Raw genomic sequence first — 23,539 nt, forward strand, 5'->3', positions numbered from 1 at the left:
ACATAAATGCACATGATGTTTAGAAGATGCATTTGTTTCGGTAGTAACATTGCCCTCTGTGCATGTAAACAAAACAGTCGCATTGGAACCGTTTTGTAGTATCATGCATCTAAAGCTGGCCATCGCCTGTGGGATGTTGTTCCTGATGCCGCTTCTCCACTGCAGCAGCGGAGCAGGTGAGTCATACTGCATCATCATCATCATCATCATCATGACATCATCATCATGACATCATCATCATCATGACATCATCTCTGCATTTAATGACCTGAGATTACATCAGCCCAATTTGCACTTCGTCGTAAGACCAGGGCAGGGAAAAGTCCTATAGCCTACATTTACACAGTATATAGGCCTACAATTATCAATATTGCAATGTAGAAATACTCCCAAATGTATAGCTATAACAAAATGATTTGAAAATAGCAGATCTACAAGCTCACGGCCCGTTGCAAAGCGAAGCCTTGTGAGCTTTTAGATCTGCTATTTTCAAATAGCCATGGCTGCTATGTGTATGTTAACTAGAGTAACTAAAGTTTTCAAATAATTGTGGAGAAGTGAAAGTATCCTAGAAATACAATGAATAAAAATAGTGGAGCTGAAGTAAAAGTATTGGAAATACTCCATACAATTACATAAACATGGTACGTAAGTACAGTATACTTGAGTATAGGCCTGCATGTAACAGTTACGTTCCACCACTGTGAAAATCCACATCGCTCCCCTGAGAATTGATTTTTCAGAGAGAAAAACAGGCTATCATAAAAGTAGGCATAGGCTTTATTCTTATCTGGACAGACTGGGCTAATTGTCATATACAGAATTAATGCATATAAGATCCAAATTATGTTTCATTTGAGTGCATGCTTCTTTATACAGTGAGTGGACATCTTGTTATGGTCAACTGTTTGTCCCTGTGTACGTCATATCGGTCAAATAGCCACATGGTATGAGGCGTTGAATATATATCTCCCTATAGTTCCGTTGTGATTTACCCTTGTGATTTTACCCACAATCAAATGTTTAGTTAAACCTATGTTAGTATCTTTGTTTTGTTTTTTTGTTTTTTCTTCTTTTTAATAATTGTAGGCCAAATCATAAGCCCGGCTTAGATTTCTTAGATTTCTCACAATCAATGGCCAGAACTTTATAGTTAAAACAAAAATGAAATCAAAATGACAATATTCTCTGCTTAGTGTAACCTGAGTTATGTTCAAAAAGGGCAATAAGCCTCGGCTTCTGCCTTCACCTTTTCGGTACCAGTGGATGTACATCCATGTACGTCATATATGTCAAACTCAAGGCCCGGGGGCCAAATCAGGCCTGTGAATGAATTATCTTTGGCCCGCGGGATGATATTCAATTAGTATTAGAACTGGCCCTCTGGTATATTGCACGGGCCACCATAATACTACAAGTCCCACAATGCACTGCGAGTGCATTGGCACATATCACATACTATGAAAGCAGTGCTTGGTGAGGATCATAGAACAGGAAACTGAGCTTAATAATAATGCATTTTCAGTTTTAAATTTACTTTTTTGCTGTTTGCCTGGGACGTCCTCATGACCGCGGTGCCCGTGTGTTGAAACAGTCCGGCCCTCGACCTCGACCGATTTCTTTATTTTGGCCCACTGTGTATTTGAGTTTGACATCCCTGATGTACGTCTATGTACTCCTTTTTCCTTTTATGGACCGAAATAAAAATAACTAACTAGTAAAGTATAGTAGCAGTGTTGATTTTGACAGCAAAATTTAGATTTTAGTTATAGTCATATAGTCTTTTGAATATTTTTTTTTAGTCACCTGGAAATTGGAATGTTGTAGTGTTAATGGCTGATTTTACACTTGCTGAAAATAGCCGATATACAAGCTCACAAACGTGTCGGCGTCGCAGCGCGGCGCGTTGTGTGCTTTTTCGTCAGTGAAAAAAGGTACTGTACTTACTTACTTACTTAGGCCTTTGTATTCCTTTCGGAACATAGGCCATTGATGAGTCGTTTCCACCCTCGTCTGTCTTGCGCCATCCTCTCCAGCTGTTTCCACGTCAGTCCCTTCTGTTTGACATCTAGCTCTGTGCTCCTTCGCCAGGTGTTTTTGGGTCTCCCTCTGCTCCGTTTTCCTTGTGGGTTCCACGTTAGTGCCTGTTTAGTTATTGCCGTTTTGTTTTTTCTTAATGTGTGACCAATCCAGCTCCACTTTCTCCTTATCAGCTGTATCTCTATTGTTTCTTGTTTGGTGCGTTCCAAACAAGAGGCCTATTCATATAGTATGGATCTTCGGTGGTGAGGTGACCACCGCTCCGGTGGTGAGGTGACCACCGCTCCGGTGGTGAAGTGACCACCGATCCGGTGGTGAGGTGAACACCGCTCCGGTGGTGAGGTGACCACCGCTCCGGTGGTGAGGTGAACACCGCTCCGGTGGTGAGGTGATCACCGCTCCGGTGGTGAAGTGACTAGGGGTGGGACGATATGGGTTCCTCACGATACGATATATATCGCGATATTAGGCCCTCGATAACGATAATATCACGATATTCGATATATTGCGATATTTGCGATATATCGATATATTGTATGAAATTTCATCAACGATATATCACGATATCTGCAACTACAAAATACTTGGACCTGAAAAAATGCAGCATTTTGTATTCCCACAAAGCTGTTTGGAGACTTTGGACAAATCACCATCCAGTAATTCAGTACTTCTGGTTGCTGTGGAATCTGAGTGGGATTTGCTTTATTTTAGCTGTCATTTCCTCCTTTTCTAAACATGTTGTTCATCACTTAATTATGAACAACATTTCAATTTTTTTTTCCCGATATCGATATTTTAATAATCAATATCGATTATTTATCGCGGGAGGACGTATCGATATATATCGCCATATCGATATTTCAGCACACCCCTAGAAGTGACCACCGCTCCGGTGGCGAGGTGACCACCGCTCCGGTGGCGAGGTGACCACCGCTCCGGTGGCGAGGTGAACACCGCTCCGGTGGCGAGGTGAACACCGCTCCGGTGGCGAGGTGAACACCGCTCCGGTGGTGAGGTGAACACCGCTCCGGTGGCGAGGTGACCACCGCTCCGGTGGCGAGGTGAACACCGCTCCGGTGGCGAGGTGACCACCGCTCCGGTGGTGAGGTGACCACCGCTCCGGTGACGAGGTGACCACCACTCTGGTGGTGAGGTGACCACCGCTCCGGAGCTGTAATAACATTGAGCGGTGGTGAGTAGAAACAGAGAGGGAGCGGTGGTTTGCTCTTCACCGTGGCTCCGTGACATCATGTTGTAGTTTGATGGTTAGGCCTACCTCGGGTGCAGTACGTTAGTTAGACTAGTCATTGGTCCGACAAACGACAACCCACCTCAAACCCTAACCTAACCATAACCGCAAGCACGTGAGCAGGCGATAGTCCGACATGCGTCCGCATGTCGAACTAATGCTCCGTCGGATTTACCCCGGTTACCTCACCACCAAAAATCCATACGTTATTCATAGTCTGATTTATCGGTGTTGAGGTGACCACCACAACTACAACATGACGTCAAGGCCCAATATTTATTCTGCATTTGAGCCGAGGAACCACCATTTGATGAGATTTATTTTAGCCTCTCAGACCCAAAACTAAAGAATATTTTGTTGTTGGTATTTTGTTCACAATTCCATGCTGTGTTGATGTGGTTCTAACAGGCAAAAATAGATCAAAATGATCAATTGATCTAATTGTGTAGACTTCTTGTAAATTAAGTAACATTTGCATGATCAACAATAAATTTACTCTTGAGAGAAAGGGTCAATTTGGTTACCAACTCTATCATTTAGCTGCACATGGGGACCACATGGAACCCCCTCAAGGACCACTGGTGGTCCCCGGACCACTGGTTGAGAACCACTGACTTAAAGGGATAGTTCACTCCTAAGATTACTTTTTTTCCTATCGATTACTTACTCACCCCATGGAGACTTGAATTCATGGATATTTAGTTTTTGTCGCATTCCTAAGCTAATAATTTGATGACCAGCCTATGGAGACACAAAATAGTGTAGGCCTACTTGTGTCACCGTAGCTTGTAGATATGCTATTTTCGACTAATGGTATGCGCATGCATAAAGTGAGTGGCAAATCGAGTTTAACATTGTTTAATGCAATCAGTATATGGATGTATGGGCTGTGAAGGTAGGCGTTCTCGCATAAATTCCCTATAACACAAATACCCCTCCTGTAGTAACTCTGAGGACACCCTATTGAACAGCCCTGATCTATTAGCTCTTCTCCACTATAGCTATACCTGTCACGATATGAGTCTGTTCTTGCATACTTTTATTATGTAGTGATGTCCTCTAGTGTTTCCTGTCTGCTCCATTTGTTGTTACCTGCCTTGTCTCACCTGTATGCATTGCAATTGTATTTCACCTGTGTCCTGTTTAGTCTCAGCCAATGATGTGTTGATTGTAGTTATGTTGCACCTGTGTCTAGTTAGTCTTTGTGTATTTAAACCTCCCTGTGTCCAGTCTTTTCTTGCCAGATTATAGTCTATGTTATTGTGTTTCTGCCGCGGGAATTCCCCCAGATTTTTGTGACTCTTGTGTACATACACCCGAGGGCAAATTAAACTAAAGCATGCAAGCTCATCTACCAAGTCACACAGAAGCTACGTTCCATTTCCCCGGACGCACATAACTTTATCCTTGGGGACATGAACCACTGTACCCTGAAAAGCACTCTGAGAGACTTTTATCAATATGTTAAATGCCCTACCAGAAATAACAATTATAGATTTGTGTTGTGGAAATATAAAAGGTGCTTATAAATCGATCCCTCTTCCACCCCTAGGCTCGTCTGATCACAATTGCATTAACCTTATCCCTGTCTACCGCACTGTATTGAAACAAGGTAAAATGCAGACCTTTCAGGTAAAAGACTGGAAAGAAAATGCATTCCTCACTTTACAGGGTTGCCTCGAGGCGACCGACTGGGATATGTTCAAGGAATCCTCTAATGACATTGATGAGTTAACAGACGTTGTGAGCAGCTGGGTGTCATATTGTGAAAATATAGTTATTCCTGAAAAAACTGTAAGAGTCTATCCCAACAGCAAACCGTGGGTCTCTAAGACACTGAAAACGCTCCTGTACAATAAGAGAAAAGCCTTCAGAGATGGGAACAGAGCAGTCCTGTTTGACATTCAGAAGGAAATTAAACGTGAAATCAGGGCATGCAAAAGTAGGTATAAGGACAAAATTGAGTCTCAGCTCAAAATGAATAATTTAGGATCTGCTTGGGACAGCATGGAAATAATCACAGGGATGAAGGACTGTGGCAGGAGTAAAGTTCAGCTCACTGGATACACTTCTGATGTAGAGCTGGCTCAGGACCTAAATAACTTTTATGGTAGGTTTGATGCCCATGACTATACGGTCAAACACAACAAAATTAGGAATAGTCTCACGTCGGCCCCTCCTATGAATCCCTTTTTTAATGAAACTGACGTAACCAAGTGCTTTAAGAGGTGTCAACCCAGGAAAAGTCCTGGCCCTGATAAACTCAGCGGGCGCCTGCTAAAAACATGTGCTGACCAGCTAGGCCCCATTTTTTTATTATATCTTTAATTTGTCCCTCTCTCTGAAGGAGGTGCCTTCTCTCTGGAAACAGTCCATAGTGGTACCTGTTGCCAAAATAAAGAAACCAATGGAATTGAACGATTTCCGACCTGTTGCCCTGACCTCTCTGGTTTATGAAACAATTTGAAAAGTTGGTGAAAACTGAGCTCCTGGTTAAAACTGAGTCTATGTTAGACCCCTTTCAGTTTGCCTACAGAACCAGGAGAGGCGTGCAAGACGCCTCATCGACCTTATTGAACCTTATTGAACCTTCTTTATAAGCACTTAGAAGGCAGTAAGAGGCACGCCAGGCTGCTCTTTGTTGATTTTTCATCAGCTTTTAACACAATACAGCCTCATGTTCTGGCGGACAAACTTATACATCTATTTAGTCTAGATGCGGGTCTTGTAGGCTGGATCCTAGACTTTCTTACTAATAGATCACAACAGGTAAAAGTCAATGGAATCTTATCCAGCCTACTAATAGTACAGGAAATCTATGGAAAATACAGGATCAACCTCTAACTAATTGCAAAAAAAACGAACTCAGCTGATTTTGCATCTTCAATATATCCTGAATAACAGAAAAAAAGTTGCCTGGAATTGTCTGAGGGGAAAGTGTTGAAAATAGCCTGTACAGTATGGCCACCATTGACATCCTATTATAAGGCAATATTTTCTAAATTTCCTTATGCTTTAAGTAGCATGTGACATATCAAACTAGGGGGTTTTCATGATGCTGAATCCATTCCAAGCATTAGTTTTGCATAAAAACACTCATTGGGCTAAATTTGGCCATAGCAACTTGCCCAAATGTGCTGACCTCATTACATTTTGGCAAGTTGCTATGGCCAAATTTAGCCCAATGAGTGTTTTTATGCAAAACTAATGCTTGGAATGGCTTCAGCATCATGACAACAACCTAGTTTGATATGTCACATGCTACTTAAAGCATAAGGAAATTTAGAAAATATTGCCTTATAATAGGATGTCAATGGTGGCCATACTGTACAGGCCATTTTCAACACTTTCCCCTCAGACAATTCCAGGCAACTTTCTTTCTGTTATTCAGGATATATTGAAGATGCAAAATCAGTTGAGTTTGGGTTTTTTGCAATTAGTTAGAGGTCAAATTACATTATTACTGGACTATAAACATCCTCAACCGGCTCACCACAGGGCTGTGTGTTGTCTGCCTTCTTGTACATCTTGTACACAAATGACTGTGTGAGTCGCCACGGCAACAGAATTATTATCAAGTACGCTGACGACGCAATCATAGTAAGCTTGCTTGGTGATGATGAAGTTGGCCACGGCCAAATACTTTAAGACTTCCTCTCTTGGTGTGGGGATGCTTTTCTCCAACTGAATGTCTCAAAAACCAAAGAGATGTGTGTTGACTTCAGGAGATCCCCCCCAGTTCCCCAGAGCAGTGTTGTCCATGGTGAGCAAGTTGACCTGGTGACCACCTACAAATACTTGGGCACCACATTTGACAGCAAGCTGAAATTCGATGTAAACTATGATTTGCTGTGTAAGAAAGGCCAACAACGCCTCTTTTGTTTGAGGAGGCTCGCCAAATTTCAGGTCGATAAATCTCTAATGAAACTGTTTTACAGTGCATTTATTGAGTCAATTATCTCCTTCTCCATCATTTGCTGGTACGGAAACCTGAACATAAAGGACAAAAACCAGCTTGGTTGGATTGTGAGAACAGCCTCAAAAATAGCAGGAGTAAAATTCAGTAGCCTGGATCATGTCTTTAAAAACCAGCTGCTTAAGAAAGCCAAGTCCAACTCCCATCCCCTCAGCTCTGAGTACAGGCTGCTTCCTTCCGGCCTTCGCCTAAAGGTTCCAGGGGCCAAAAGTAACAGGGATAAATTCTCCTTCGTGCCTGACTGTGTCTATCCAGGCTTTAAATGACGATAGGAGGAGGAGGTAACTTTGTCGCTGTTATGAATTTCCATTGCTACACTGAAACCTTGAACTGCCATCCTGTTTTTATTTTCTATGTGTACCGTGTTCTTTTTACTGTGTTTTATGTGATTCAAGTGTCTGCCTGTTATGCTTTGCTGTAAACCAAATCGCCCTTCGGGGACAAACAAATAAATTGACCTGAACCTGAACCTGAACCTGATAAATCATTGGACTGCATCAGTTTGCCTGCTTGGTTCTGCTTCTGGGTCCTCACCTGGCACACCGTGACAATAAGGTTGTCTCCATTGTGCCTTAGCCTCCAGGTGTAAGGACCACGCCTGCAGTCCTCCCATGGGTGACCTGGCTGCCGGCAGGACCCTCACCACTCTCTCCAGTGGTGGACAAGGTGGACCAAGTACTCACATTTATTTCATTTCTTAATAAGTATCAATACCACTAATGTAGAAATACTCAAGAAAAAGGCCTGTATATGCAAAATGTAGTATTGGCATGAAAATGTACTTAAAGTGCACAAAGTAAAAGCACTCATTATGTAGAATGTCCCATTTCAAAATGTATAAAAAATCTCTTGAAAATAGGGGTCGTTCTAGGCGATCTAGGACTTTTATAAAAGGTCGTCCAATGTCACCCTAGGCATAGAATGAGTTAAGTACAGCACTTGAGTCAGGGCTCGCACCAGCTGAACCCATGGTGTGCCCCCCCCCCCCTCACCTCTGCCCAACAGAGGACCCCCACCCGCCCGCTCACATGACCGACGACCCAGAGGACCCGCACCCGCCCGCTCACATGACCGACGACCCTTTCCTGCACCCTGCCACCTGGTGGGAGTCAGGGGCGTTGCAGGAAGACGTCGTGGAGATCCGCTTGGATCTGGAAAGCCGCTACTGTCTCTCCCACTTGGTCGTGCTCTTCCGGTCCCCGCGGCCCGCCGCCATGGCCGTGGAGCACTCGGCGGACTTCGGGCGGACCTGGCACACCCTCAAGCTGTTCGCCCGCGACTGCAGCTCCGAGTTCGGCTTCCCTGATGACGTGGGCCTGCAGCGAGGCGCGCTCTGCACGTCCCGTTATTCGGGCGCCGCGCCCTGCAGTGGCGGAGAGGTGAGGGAATAACGCACACCATGTCTAATGCACAGGTTTAATGCACTATATATCGTTGCTGTCGGGAGGAAACCTCATAACTCCATTTTTGAGGGTTTTGGCATAAATCAGTGCTATTGAACACCCTTTACGTCTGTGTGTTGTTTCATAAATCAGTGCTATTGAACACCCTTTACGTCTGTGTGTTGTATCATAAATCAGTGCTATTGAACACCCTTTACGTCTGTGTGTTGTTTCGACAATATTGAACCAAAGTAGTAAAAAGTGCTTTGGGCAAAACCTCTTAACTCCTTTGGACCCTCAAAATGTCTGCTAAAGCAACTAACTCCACCACCTCTCCCCCTCTCATGGAAGTAATTGACAATATATAAAGTTACAACACAAACTTTGATGAGGCTGTATTGCTTTGTTTTAAAAATATAAGGTTTTTTTAATGTCCTGAAAATGAACATTTTGGAGTTTCCTCCCGACAGCAGAGATATTCAACTATATACTATATAAACTATATAAACTATATACTCAACATTCTATAAATGTCTTCTAAATCAGTGGTTCTCAACCAGTGGTCCGGGGACCACCAGTGGTCCTTGAGGGGGTTCCAGGTGGTCCCCAGCTAAATGATGGAGAGTTGGTACCCTTATACTGTAGATCTTTAACTCTTGAGAGCGTAACATTAAACCAGAGTTAAATTATTGTTAATGAAATCAAATGAAATGATTACTATATTTACCCAGGGTATCTGGGCTAAGCTCAATAACTTGTTTCCAGCCAGGCCCTGCTCATAGAACATTTCATCGTAGTGGTTCAATGCCATGTTCAAGGGCACTTTAGCGGTGGTAATTTTAACGTGTCGGACCGCTGATTCGAACTGGCGACCTTCCGGTATCAAGACCGCTCCGCAATCCGTTCGGCCACCGCTACCACCTTTATTACTTAATTTACAAGTCTATACAATTTGAGAATGTAACATAATTGTTATTTTGATCTCCCCTAATGGTACCAACATCAATACAGCATGGAATTGTGGACAAAATCTTATCCAACGATAACAAAAGTATTCTTTAGTTTTGGGTTCTGAGAGGCTAAATGTCATCAAATGGTGGTTCCGTGGCTCAAAGGCCGAATAAATAATGGACCTTGATATGAAAAGGGTGGAAACCACTGTTCTAAATCCATTCTGACAAACGTATGTTGCTGTGTCAGTGGTTGCTGTGTCAGTGGTTCGCAAACGTTTTCATTCATGTCAAGGAATTTGGCCGCGGACCCCCATCTCAAAATGTTTGGGCTCCAGAGAACCCCCGAAGCACAGATTTGAGCAAAAAAAAAAGTTGAATGTTGAATTATGTCTTTCAAGAAATTCGTTATTGAGGTTTTTGTTATAGATTTTCACCTATAACGACATGCCCAAAAAAAGGTACCCCAGATTGAAATGGGACCACCGAATTCCACATTTTACTAATCAGTGCATTTTCATTGTCCAGGTGATATTGCGGACCCTCGCTCCGAGCGTTGACAAAGCAGTGGACCCGTATGATCCGGACACTCTCGCCCGCCTGACCCTCACCAACCTCCGCATCCGACTCCTCAAGGCCCAGTCCTGTCCGGTGCCGGCAGCCCCACCGAGCAGCAGCCCCTCCGAGGAAGGGAACCCGCCCCCCGTGGTGCCGTCTGCACCTCCACCGAAGCCCACCACCACCCCAGCAAGCCCCCCAGCGAGCTCTGCTGCGGCAGCTTACGGCATCTACGCTCTGCTGGCCAGAGGGACCTGCCTGTGCCACGGCCACTCCGAGTACTGTGTGCCACGCAATGGCAGCCTAGAAACAGCACAGAACAGCAACGTGGTGAGCTATAGAGGGTGTGTGTGTGTGTGTGTGTGTGTGTGTGTGTGTGTGTGTCAACAGAAGCGACAGTCAGAAAATGAATGAGCGAAACAGTGCAGGAAACAGTGACTTTTGTGTGTGTGTGTCTTAGAGTATATATGAATAGAGACGGCAGCCGGAGGAAACCCTGAGGCGAAATGGACATAGTGGCCGAATTTGGTATTGCAGCGCTGGGCCAAACACATGAACGCGCTGGTCCGTTGACTATCATTGTGCACGTTCACAATGACACGTGAACGCTGTTTCATACGTGAACGCCGCTGTTTCATACGTGAACGCCGCTGTTTCATACGTGAACGCGTGCAATGATAGCCAACGGGCAGCATGTTCATGTGTTTGGGGCAAATCCATCCCAGAATGCACTCTGTTCCTGTGTGTGTGTGTGTGTGTGTGTGTGCGTGTGTGTGCGTCCGTGCGTGCGTGCGTGCGTGCATGCATCCACGCATGCGTGCGTGCGTGCGTGTCATTTATTTACAGTACCAATACAGTGGTGTCCCTCACCCAAGGGGTGTGTGTGTGGTTGTGGTTCTCAAACTATTTCACGTAACGTAATTGGCCGCCGACCCCCATCTGAAAATCGTTCCAGCGAACCCCCAGAAGCAAAGATATGAGTTAAAAAAGTTCGCTGTGAAAGAAGATATATATTCAAAGATTTGCACTCATTTTCACGATGAGTGAGATAGCAGATCTACAAACTCATAGCGCTATGAGCTTGTAGATCTGATATTTTTTCAACAGCTAAAGTTTAAAATATAATGGTTAAAGGTATATTCAGTGATTTGACTTAATTCAAATATCACTTATTTTTTCTTTTTTTCTGGATAATCCTCCCTACTATAGAGTGTGCTGACCATATAAGGAGTTCCTCCCTGTCCCCAGTGAGCCCCTGGGGTCAAAAAACCCCTAGTTTCAGTTTTGGTGGTGGGTGGCAAAGCCTTTATCCAATCAGGATGAGAGGGGCCTTCCTCCAATCATGATCGAGTGGGGGCGGGCCTTGGTGCACATGCTATTGGCCTGTTGCACTTCCCCCCACTGTAGAGCGTGCATGTGCACATTTTGTTAACGGGGCGGACTGGGTGGTTTTCCAAATCACCCAAATCACTGAATGCTCCTTTAAAGTGGTTAAAAGTTAAAGCGACACAGATGCGTTGCAGGTCTTAAAGTGGATTTATCGAGCAGCTTATGCACACGCTATCTACTGTATGTGTTCCAGGTGCCCCCTGGTGGCAGGTGTGTGTGTGTGTGTATTCTCTAATGTAAAAGTGGATTTATCGAGCGGCTTATGCACACCGCTATGTATGTGTTCCAGGTGCCCCCTGGTGGCAGGTGTGTGTGCGCTCACCACACGGCGGGGCAGCACTGCGAGCGGTGCGCCCCGCTCCACAACGACCGCCCCTGGAGGCCCGCCAACGGCAGCAGCGGGGAGCCAAACACCTGTCGGAGTGAGTGACCGACCTGCCATCAATTCACCCTTTGTCAGCCTTCTGATTGGTCCCTGACTGACTAACCAGCAGGCTCTTTCTGCCTTGTTCCGCCCTGGTTCCCAGTGGCGTGCACAGATAGACTTTTGGCAATGTGCCCTTTTGAAAAAATAAAATAAAATAAAACTTTTTTCCCCCAGAATCTATACATCTCACACTATTAAGGCAACCGGCCGGTTCCACGCGCTGCACAAGGTGCCTTTTTTCACTTAAGCACCTGCCCCTCTAAATGTCTGTGCACGCCACTGCTGGTTCCGCCTTGTTGAATTTGCTAAAACATCATTTTTGGAAAAAAAACTAAAAACAAACATGACATGCCCTACAGTCACCATGCTGCACCTGTGATGTTCCTTTTTACTGACACCCAGTTTAAAATAAGAATTGAACTCACAGAATATCAACACAAAGCAACTGAAAAACACGTTTTTTTCAATGGTAGTGGATGCAGGAGAAAAAGGATTTTTCACAAAATGGCAACCAATGGGCGCGAAGAGGGGGACTTGACAAAGGGTCAATTGAACTCTGAGGGCACAGGGAGAACTCTGAGGGCACAGGGAGACACAGACTTACTGTCTGTGTCTCCCTGTGCCCTCAGAGTGATCAGTGCCACCTTACTGTCTGTGTCTCCCTGTGCCCTCAGAGTGTGATCAGTGCCACCTTACTGTCTGTGTCTCCCTGTGCCCTCAGAGTGTGATCAGTGCCACCTTACTGTCTGTGTCTCCCTGTGCCCTCAGAGTGTGATCAGTGCCACCTTACTGTCTGTGTCTCCCTGTGCCCTCAGAGTGCGATCAGTGCCACCTTACTGTCTGTGTCCCCCTGTGCCCTCAGAGTGTGATCAGTGCCACCTTACTGTCTGTGTCTCCCTGTGCCCTCAGAGTGTGATCAGTGCCACCTTACTGTCTGTGTCTCCCTGTGCCTTCAGAGTGTGATCAGTGCCACCTTACTGTCTGTGTCTCCCTGTGCCCTCAGAGTGATCAGTGCCACCTTACTGTCTGTGTCTCCCTGTGCCCTCAGAGTGTGATCAGTGCCACCTTACTGTCTGTGTCTCCCTGTGCCCTCAGAGTGTGATCAGTGCCACCTTACTGTCTGTGTCTCCCTGTGCCTTCAGAGTGTGATCAGTGCCACCTTACTGTCTGTGTCCCCCTGTGCCCTCAGAGTGTGATCAGTGCCACCTTACTGTCTGTGTCTCCCTGTGCCCTCAGAGTGATCAGTGCCACCTTACTCTCCGTGTCTCCCTGTGCCCTCAGAGTGATCAGTGCCACCTTACTGTCTGTGTCTCCCTGTGCCCTCAGAGTGATCAGTGCCACCTTACTGTCTGTGTCTCCCTGTGCCCTCAGAGTGTGATCAGTGCCACCTTAATCTCCGTGTCTCCCTGTGCCCTCAGAGTGCGAGTGCCACGGCCACGCAGACAGCTGTCACTTCTCTCGCCGGGCGTGGCGGTCCTCTGGCGGCGCCAGCGGCGGCGTGTGCGACGACTGCCGCCACGACACGGCCGGACGGCGGTGCCAGCGCTGTCGCCGCGGCTACCACCGGCACCCCTCCTGGCCCCTCGACTCCCCCCACGCCTGCACACGTAAGACATGACCCGGCCGGTCGGAGCAGATGTTTAACAAAAATGTATCTCTTGAGAGTGTAAAAAACAAAAACAAAAAAACAGTGAAAGATCAGCACCACAATTCTTAATCTTTTAAAAAGAAAGGAAAAAAAACAGAGCATGAGTCTCCCTCTGCTGGTACATATGTGTAATAGAACTGCTCAGAGCTGAAACCAATGGATGTCAACACTAGTGTCATTATTCAACACTTAACACTCAACACTACAGTATAATAGTTAGAAAAGAGCCAATATAGCCGAAAAAAGCTGATCCAACGAGCTCACAATGCATGTTGTGAGCTTGAAGATCTGATATTTTTGGCACACAACAAGCATAAATCATGTTTTTTGCAAGACAAAATGGCTAAAATAAAACATGTTCCAAGTAACTCTCCACCTCTCTCTCTCTCTCTCTCTCTCTCTCTCTCTCTCTCTCTCTCTCTCTCTCTCTCTCTCTCTCTCTCTCTCTCTCTCTCTCTCTCTCTCTCTCTCTCTCTCTCTCTCTCTCTCTCTCTCTCTCTCTCTCTCTCTCCCTCCCCCAGGGTGCTGGTGTAACCCACAGGGCTCCCTGTCTGTCCCTGGGGTGGAGGGACCACCGTGGTGCCACCCTCGGAGCGGGCAGTGCCACTGTAAGCCAGGGGTGGGGGGCACCAGCTGCAGCCACTGTCTGCCCGGGTACTGGGGGCTCGGAGGAGGAGGGGAGGCCTGCAGACCCTGTCTGCCCGGGTACTGCGGGCTCGGAGGAGGAGGGGAGGCCTGCAGACCCTGTGCTTGTCCTCAGAGCTGTGACCCCACCACTGGCCAGTGCCTTGACAGGTTCCTATTCATAATCAATTTGAAAACTTGAGGCCTCATTCACACGTATCAAACACCAATCAAGCAAATGTTTGGTATATATATATATTTTTTTAGGCCACCACAATGCTTTTCCAATGTGACTCCCTTTGGAAAATCATTGTGGTGGCCTAAAAAAGAACAAAAAAACGACTAAACATTTGCTTGATTGGTGTTTGATACGTGTGAATGAGGCCTGAGACATTCTGCATAATGAGACGATACTTTTACTTTTGGGACTTACACAATACTTATATGCTTTTACTCAAGTACATTTTGAATTCTGGACTTGTGCTCGTAATAGTCTAGTATTTCTCTATTACAGTATTGATACTGTAATAGTCTAGTATTTCTCTATTACAGTATTGATACTGCAATATTCCACCACTGGAAATTAGGGATGTCCCGTTTTGTTTTGCTCCGATTCTGATCATTTGATTTTGAGTATCTGGCGATACAGATGCTTCCCAATCCGATATTTATATTTATATATGCACGTTTATGCCATATCACAATAGTACAAAATCACAGACTAGTCTAATATCATGATATGGATATAATATTGATACTAGGGATGTCCCAATCATGTTTTTTTGCTCCCGATCTGATCATTTGAAAATGACGTGCTCGGCCCCGATTTCCACTCACGTGATCGGATCAGGACAACCCTACTGAAAAATGCTGAACCTCATCGAATGGATGTATCCGTTTCTGTTTTGGCAGCTACTCCAACAATCAGGTTTTCAACGTACCCATTGGTGGGAAGGTTCCTGATTTGTTCACACGTGAGGGTGAGGTGACCTGGCCAAAGGAGCTGGCCGTCTCTGCTCTGCATCACACAGGTGGGTGGGTGGTATGACCTGTCTTCATATAATTGGTCCTCGCTAACGCTCATTATAATAATTTGTCTCAGAGGAGGGCTGTGGACGCGACACAGTTTCTGCCCCACGATGGGAGGTACTTGATATGATATGATATGATATATTACTTTATTGTCAGTTTGCACTGAAATTTGTTTTGCGACACATATACACATTTGACAACACAGGACAAAAAAATACAATAAAAACAGTTACATACATAGAAACATAAGGGCAGAGAGCAATGTCCACAGCTCAGTCTAGTCCTGGGCCAAAATCCTGATTAAGCCTCAAAGTCGACTGATGGACAAAAGACTTCTTCAGTCTGACCTTATTGTATGCTGGAACACCATATCTCCTTCCTGAAGGCAGCAACCTATACTCTCCAACAAAACATGGCTAGTATTAGACCCCATTTAGACTGGGACGTTTTAAAAGATATCACAGAGTCGGTGTCAAAAAGTTGACCGTATACACTTAATCGAATCAATTAATCTATGTGTCTACACTAAAACAACGAAAACGGCAACGGCAACTGAATGCGCCTGTAGTATATATGGCCAGTCTGTAGGTGGTGCTGTAGCACTAGCTGGCACAAAGCCTCAAAAAGAGAGAAGAAGACATGATGCCAGTGTTGCCATGTCTGTTTATTATAAGCGACTTTGGGCTTCTTTTTTGGCTTGTTAAGTGTATAGTTTATTATTTGGTCTTGTTTCCTATGATATGATTTTATTTTATTGTATTTGATTTAGCACATTATACAAACTAAATAATGAAACATACAAAAATACAGAAAAGGGAAAGTGCCTGGTTGAGGCAAGTAGCCCAATGGGCTACGTGTAGAGGCTACAAGATAGACTACAATAAAACATTTAGGTTAGGGTTGATTGTATAGATTTTCCTAAATACATGATTGGACTATATTAAAAAAAAGTATAAAATAAAGTATTCTAATTAAAAAATATAACACTTAATCTACAGTAAGAGAAAAAACATATTTATTGTCATCTTGTCAATCAGAATGTTTGTTGTTCTGTTTCAAAAATATTACACATTTGTCACTTTGTTTTCCATGATTTTTAAATATCAGATCTACAAGCTCACAACGTGTCACATCACGACGCAAACTTGTAGATCTGCTATTCTCAAATAACCTGGTCCTTTTGGGGTTGTTTTCATAGACCTGGTTGCTTATTTCTCTCACACAATCAGGCAACACTGCAGACACTCCGATGTCAACAAAAACAGACAGGAGAATGAAATGAAATGAAATGAAATGAAATGAAATGAAATCTATATTTACCCAGGGTATCTGGGCTAAGCTCAAGAACTTGTTTCCAGCCAGGCCCTGCTCATAGAACACATTTCATCGTAGTGGTTGATGCCTTGTTCAAGGGCATTTCAGCGGTGGTAATTTTAACGTGTCGGACGGCTGGTTCGAACTGGGAACCTTCCGGTATCTAGACCGCGCCGCTATCCGTTCGGCCACCGCTGCCACAATGCTATTCTCCATGTCCACTTGTTGCCGACGGTGGTGGTGTGTAGGAGCAGTACATTAGCTGTAAAAGCCCTAACTATTAACTATTTTCTGCAGGACAAATGCAATGTATACAACGCTGGGTGCTGCCATCTTTGTTTATTATTGTTCGGGGGTGGCTCATGCGTCTTAAAACACATGTGGGCTCTTGCGTCATCGGTTCAGGAAATATGCGGATTCGGACGTCCACACAGTGGCGCAAAAGTTGCGGTTTCATATTTATCCACTCTGGGACCCGGTTTCAAAAATGAACGGATTCATTCACCGTTTTGGTCGGCAGTGTGTAGATGAAAGGGCAAAACGATACAAAAGTTATGCGGTTTGACTGCGGATCGTCTCAGTGTAAACACCCTCTTAGAGGTGATATTCCTTGCTAACCTTAGGATGCTGTTACCATACTTTCGCCCTATACTTTTAGACCGCGACGGAGGGACGCCGTCTCAAGCGAACTTGAGCCACGACAGACACTACAGAGCGAGCTATACAGCGAGCGAGTTGCCGTGTAAAACATTGCTGGGGAATTCTCATCTGTTTTTCAGTTGAAAATTCATATAGCGTTCGTAGAATACATTGCTTTACACTAAAGTTACGACGTCCATCAAATCATTGGGTTTTGGCATTATGAGATGGTCATGGACTGGTTTATATATCTGGGGTCATCCCTATGTTCCCCAGGTTCTATGTTCCCCACTTACCTTAGGGTTTAGGGTTAGCGTTATAGGTTTCTGTTTTTTTGCCATCTTTGTTGAAGAGTCTGAGCAATTATGTTTTAGTTTATTTTATGCCAGTGTTAATTTTTAGTTGGCTAAGAAGACTAGCTAGTTTAAGTAGCCTAGGCTAAAGTTCAATGGATTAATTGTTCAAAGACTGAGCTTAAATCAGAATTTGCTACTAAAAGTAACACTAAGACTAAGTTGCTAAAATACTTTTAGTCTTACTAGAATTACTAAAATGACTAGGTTAGGTTTCTGGTTTAGGTTTATTCTAAGTGGGGAACAAAGAACCTTTTTTGCATGGTGGGGAACATAGAACCTGGGGAACATAGAACCTGGAGAACATAGAACCTGGAGAACATAGATACGCTCCCATATATCTTCATGTTGTTGTGATGACTCTCCATAGGAAAGTGATATTACCTTCATGTTGTTGTGATGACTCTCCATAGGAAAGTGATATTACCTTCATGTTGTTGTGATGACTCTCCATAGGAAAGTGATATTACCTTCATGTTGTTGTGATGACTCCATAGGAAAGTGATATTACCTTCATGTTGTTGTGATGACTCTCCATAGGAAAGTGATATTACCTTCATGTTGTTGTGATGACTCCATAGGAAAGTGATATTACCTTCATGTTGTTGTGATGACTCTCCATAGGAAAGTGATATTACCTTCATGTTGTTGTGATGACTCTCCATAGGAAAGTGATATTATCTTCATGTTGTGATGACTCTCCATAGGAAAGTGATATTACCTTCATGTTGTGATGACTCTCCATAGGAAAGTGATATTATCTTCATGTTGTTGTGATGACTCTCCATAGGAAAGTGATATTACCTTCATGTTGTGATGACTCTCCATAGGAAAGTGATATTATCTTCATGTTGTGATGACTCTCCATAGGAAAGTGATATTATCTTCATGTTGTGATGACTCTCCATAGGAAAGTGATATTATCCTCATGTTGTTGTGATGACTCTCCATAGGAAAGTGATATTATCCTCATGTTGTTGTGATGACTCTCCATAGGAAAGTGATATTACCTTCATGTTGTTGTGATGACTCTCCATAGGAAAGTGATATTATCTTCATGTTGTTGTGATGACTCTCCATAGGAAAGTGATATTATCTTCATGTCGTTGTGATGACTCTCCATAGGAAAGTGATATTATCTTCATGTTGTTGTGATGACTCTCCATAGGAAAGTGATATTACCTTCATGTTGTGATGACTCTCCATAGGAAAGTGATATTATCTTCATGGTGTGATGACTCTCCATAGGAAAGTGATATTACCTTCATGTTGTTGTGATGACTCTCCATAGGAAAGTGATATTACCTTCATGTTGTTGTGATGACTCCATAGGAAAGTGATATTATCTTCATGTTGTTGTGATGACTCTCCATAGGAAAGTGATATTACCTTCATGTTGTTGTGATGACTCTCCATAGGAAAGTGATATTACCTTCATGTTGTTGTGATGACTCTCCATAGGAAAGTGATATTACCTTCATGTTGTTGTGATGACTCTCCATAGGAAAGTGATATTATCTTCATGTTGTTGTGATGACTCTCCATAGGAAAGTGATATTATCTTCATGTTGTTGTGATGACTCTCCATAGGAAAGTGATATTACCTTCATGGTGTTGTGATGACTCTCCATAGGAAAGTGATATTACCTTCATGTTGTTGTGATGACTCTCCATAGGAAAGTGATATTACCTTCATGTTGTGATGACTCTCCATAGGAAAGTGCAGCTGCAAGGAGAGAAAGCTGAGAAGTGTGTCTGACCTCTGTAACACCAAGCATGACTATGGTAAGAAATCCCACGCTGGAAAAAGTTAATTTCAAATGTCGGGAGGTTGGCAACAGGATGATCGTGACTAGGGTTGTCACAATAATTAGGCTACATAATCGTCTAATAGCAATTATTTTGTCATAATCGTGTTCATGTTGAAAAATGTTTATACATAAAAAAGCACAAATAGCTGATCTACAAGCTTACAACGTGTCACTTCGTATATATAACTACTACTAGTCCAAGCTCACAAAGTGACGCACTGTGAGCTTGTAGATCTATTTTTGAGAACCACTGTTCTAAACTGTTTATCTTGCTATATATACACAGCTCAAATCTAAAATGAACACAGATGCTCAACCGGTTTTAAATGGGTAGCTGTGAGAGGTGTAAAACAACACTATGCATTTGATGGGCGTTTTCCACTGCTTCGATCTTGATTTGAGTTTAATAACGACATTCAAGATTACAATCTGCACTTTCGTCGCCCTACTTGTGTCACATTCTGCCAGACCCCGTCAACAATGGCTCACGACACCTTGCCATTAATTATGGCTCATGTCATGTCGGGTGCAGTACTTAGTTCAGACTAGTCATTGGTCCGACAAACGACAACCTACCTCAAACCCTAACCTAACCATAACCGCAAGCACGGGAGCAGCGCATCGCGGGACACATGTCGGACTAATGCTCCGGAATTACGTGTGGATCCCCATGTCATGTCAGTGATAAAAGCCAGTGTGCTGTCTGTCTGTCTGTCTGTCTGTCTGTCTGCCTGCCTGCCTGCTCATGGCATGTCAGTGATAAAAGCCAGCGTGCTGTCTGTCTGTCTGTCTGTCTGTCTCATGTCATGTCAGTGATAAAAGCCAGCGTGCTGTCTGTCTGTCTCATGTCATGTCAGTGATAAAAGCCAGCGTGCTGTCTGCTCACGACAAGGGGAGCCACGCGGAGGTGCAGGTCAAAGTTCGCAAGGTCCTGCGATCGTCAGGTCGTACGACGACGTCACTGTCCTCGGGAACCGTCAGCATCTACCCTCTGTCCTGGACGAGCCGTGGCTGCACCTGTCCCATCCTCAACCCAGGTAGGACACTGTCCCACACCACACCTGTCCCATCCTCAACCCAGGAGGACACTGTCCCACACCCCACCTGTCCCATCCTCAACCCAGGTAGGACACTGTCCCACACCACACCTGTCCCATCCTCAACCCAGGTAGGACACTGTCCCACACCCCACCTGTCCCATTCTCAACCCAGGTAGGGCACTGTCCCACACCCCACCTGTCCCATCCTCAACCCAGGTAGGACACTGTCCCACACCACACCTGTCCCATCCTCAACCCAGGTAGGAGTCGGACACTGTCCCACACCCCACCTGTCCCATTCTCAACCCAGGTAGGGCACTGTCCCACACCCCATCTGTCCCATCCTCAACCCAGGAGGACACTGTCCCACACCCCACCTGTCCCATCCTCAACCCAGGTAGGATCAGAGGACACTGTCCCACACCCCACCTGTCCCATCCTCAACCCAGGTAGGATCAGAGGACACTGTCCGACACCCCACCTGTCCCATCCTCAACCCAGGTAGGGCACTGTCCCACACCACACCTGTCCCATCCTCAACCCAGGAGGACACTGTCCCACACCCCACCTGTCCCATCCTCAACCCAGGTAGGATCAGAGGACACTGTCCCACACCCCACCTGTCCCATCCTCAACCCAGGAGGACACTGTCCCACACCACACCTGTCCCATCCTCAACCCAGGTAGGATCAGAGGACACTGTCCCACACCACACCCGTCCCATCCTCAACCCAGGTAGGATCAGAGGACACTGTCCCACACCACACCTGTCCCATCCTCAACCCAGGTAGGATCAGAGGACACTGTCCCACACCACACCTGTCCCATCCTCAACCCAGGTAGGATCAGAGGACACTGTCCCACACCACACCTGTCCCATCCTCAACCCAGGTAGGATCAGAGGACACTGTCCCACACCACACCTGTCCCATCCTCAACCCAGGTAGGGCACTGTCCCACACCACACCTGTCCCATCCTCAACCCAGGTAGGACACTGTCCCACACCCCACCTGTCCCATCCTCAACCCAGGTAGGACACTGTCCCACACCACACCTGTCCCATCCTCAACCCAGGTAGGATCAGAGGACACTGTCCCACACCACACCTGTCCCATCCTCAACCCAGGTAGGACACTGTCCCACACCACACCTGTCCCATCCTCAACCCAGGTAGGACACTGTCCCACACCACACCTGTCCCATCCTCAACCCAGGTAGGATCAGAGGACACTGTCCCACACCACACCTGTCCCATCCTCAACCACGGTAGGATCAGAGGACACTGTCCCACACCACACCTGTCCCATCCTCAACCCATTGGGTAAAGTATAGACCGGGTTTAGTGATCATGTGAGGATTTAGTGGATTTAGTGTTCTAGGGTTAAAGCTGCAATTCCATACATGGCGTTCAATGAAAACAGATTTTTCACTGATCTGAATCAGTTGTTTTTAGCGAGCAACGCCATTGTGCAACAACTATGAATTACTAAAATTAGCCTTAAACCACTTTCAATCACTCTGGCTTCCCTATTTGTATTGTATTTTATTGGCAAAAATAGCTGATCTACAAGCTATCGGGTCACATTGTGACACGCTGTGAGCTTGCAAATCGTCTTATTTTCGAAAATGGGGCCTAAAGTGGTCAAGAGGTACAGTACAGTACCGACGTGATCTCATTCTCAATCTTAACATGCATTATTGTCCAACACGGCCAGACATCTCCCCTCTCCTCCTTCTCCTCCTCCCCTCTCCTCTCCTCCCCCTCCTCCTCCCCTCCTCCTCCTCCCTCCTCCTCCTCCTCCTCCTCCTCCTCCTCCTCCTCCCCCTCCCCCTCCTCCTCCTCTCCCCCCCTCCTCCTCCAGGTATGGAGTACTTGCTGGCAGGTCCAGAGGAGGCGGCGACGGGCCGTCTCCTGGTCACCATGCAGAGCATCGTGGTGCCATGGACGCCCAAACTGGGGGCGCACATAGCAGGGGCACTGAGGCAGGGCTGCCCAGGCTGGAGGACTCACACATAGCAGGGGCACTGAGGCAGGGCTGCCCAGGCTGGAGGACTCACACATAGGTGGAGGCACTGAGGCAGGGCTGCCCAGGCTGGAGGACTCACACATAGGTGGAGGCACTGAGGCAGGGCTGCCCAGGCTGGAGGACTCACACATAGGTGGAGGCACTGAGGCAGGGCTGCCCAGGCTGGAGGACACACACATAGGTGGAGGCACTGAGGCAGGGCTGCCCAGGCTGGAGGACTCACACATAGGTGGAGGCACTGAGGCAGGGCTGCCCAGGCTGGAGGACACACACATAGGTGGAGGCACTGAGGCAGGGCTGCCCAGGCTGGAGGACTCGCACATAGCAGGGGCACGGAGGCAGGGCTGCCCAGGCTGGAGGACTCACACATAGCAGGGGCACTGAGGCAGGGCTGCCCAGGCTGGAGGACTCACACATAGGTGGAGGCACTGAGGCAGGGCTGCCCAGGCTGGAGGACTCACACATAGGTGGAGGCACTGAGGCAGGGCTGCCCAGGCTGGACTCACACATAGCAGGGGCACTGAGGCAGGGCTGCCCAGGCTGGAGGACACACACATAGGTGGAGGCACTGAGGCAGGGCTGCCCAGGCTGGAGGACTCGCACATAGCAGGGGCACGGAGGCAGGGCTGCCCAGGCTGGAGGACTCACACATAGCAGGGGCACTGAGGCAGGGCTGCCCAGGCTGGAGGACTCACACATAGGTGGAGGCACTGAGGCAGGGCTGCCCAGGCTGGAGGACTCACACATAGCAGGGGCACGGAGGCAGGGCTGCCCAGGCTGGAGGACTCACACATAGCAGGGGCACTGAGGCAGGGCTGCCCAGGCTGGAGGACTCACACATAGGTGGAGGCACTGAGGCAGGGCTGCCCAGGCTGGAGGACTCACACATAGGTGGAGGCGCTGAGGCAGGGCTGCCCAGGCTGGAGGACTCACACATAGCAGGGGCACTGAGGCAGGGCTGCCCAGGCTGGAGGACTCACACATAGGTGGAGGCACGGAGGCAGGGCTGCCCAGGCTGGAGGACTCACACACAGGTGGAGGCACTGAGGCAGGGCTGCCCAGGCTGGAGGACTCACACA

The 23,539-nt window shown here is 46.3% G+C and overlaps 1 protein-coding gene across 1 annotated transcript; it reads left to right on the forward strand.

Annotated features, from left to right (window-relative positions):
* Positions 1-103: 103 nt before the first annotated feature.
* On the forward strand, positions 104-22,450 carry LOC306928721 (netrin-4; the record flags this gene model as incomplete). Its single annotated transcript, XM_079508991.1, has 11 exons — positions 104-176; positions 7,842-7,940; positions 8,271-8,644; positions 10,126-10,485; positions 11,834-11,966; positions 13,390-13,578; positions 14,141-14,414; positions 15,156-15,274; positions 19,298-19,366; positions 20,250-20,429; positions 22,296-22,450. The coding sequence occupies 11 exons, from the start codon at positions 104-106 to the stop codon at positions 22,448-22,450; spliced, it is 2,025 nt and encodes a 674-aa protein (XP_079365117.1).
* Positions 22,451-23,539: the final 1,089 nt, after the last annotated feature.

This window comes from Electrona antarctica, assembly GCF_951216825.1.
Source record: "Electrona antarctica genome assembly, chromosome: 8".
NCBI lineage: Eukaryota > Metazoa > Chordata > Actinopteri > Myctophiformes > Myctophidae > Electrona > Electrona antarctica.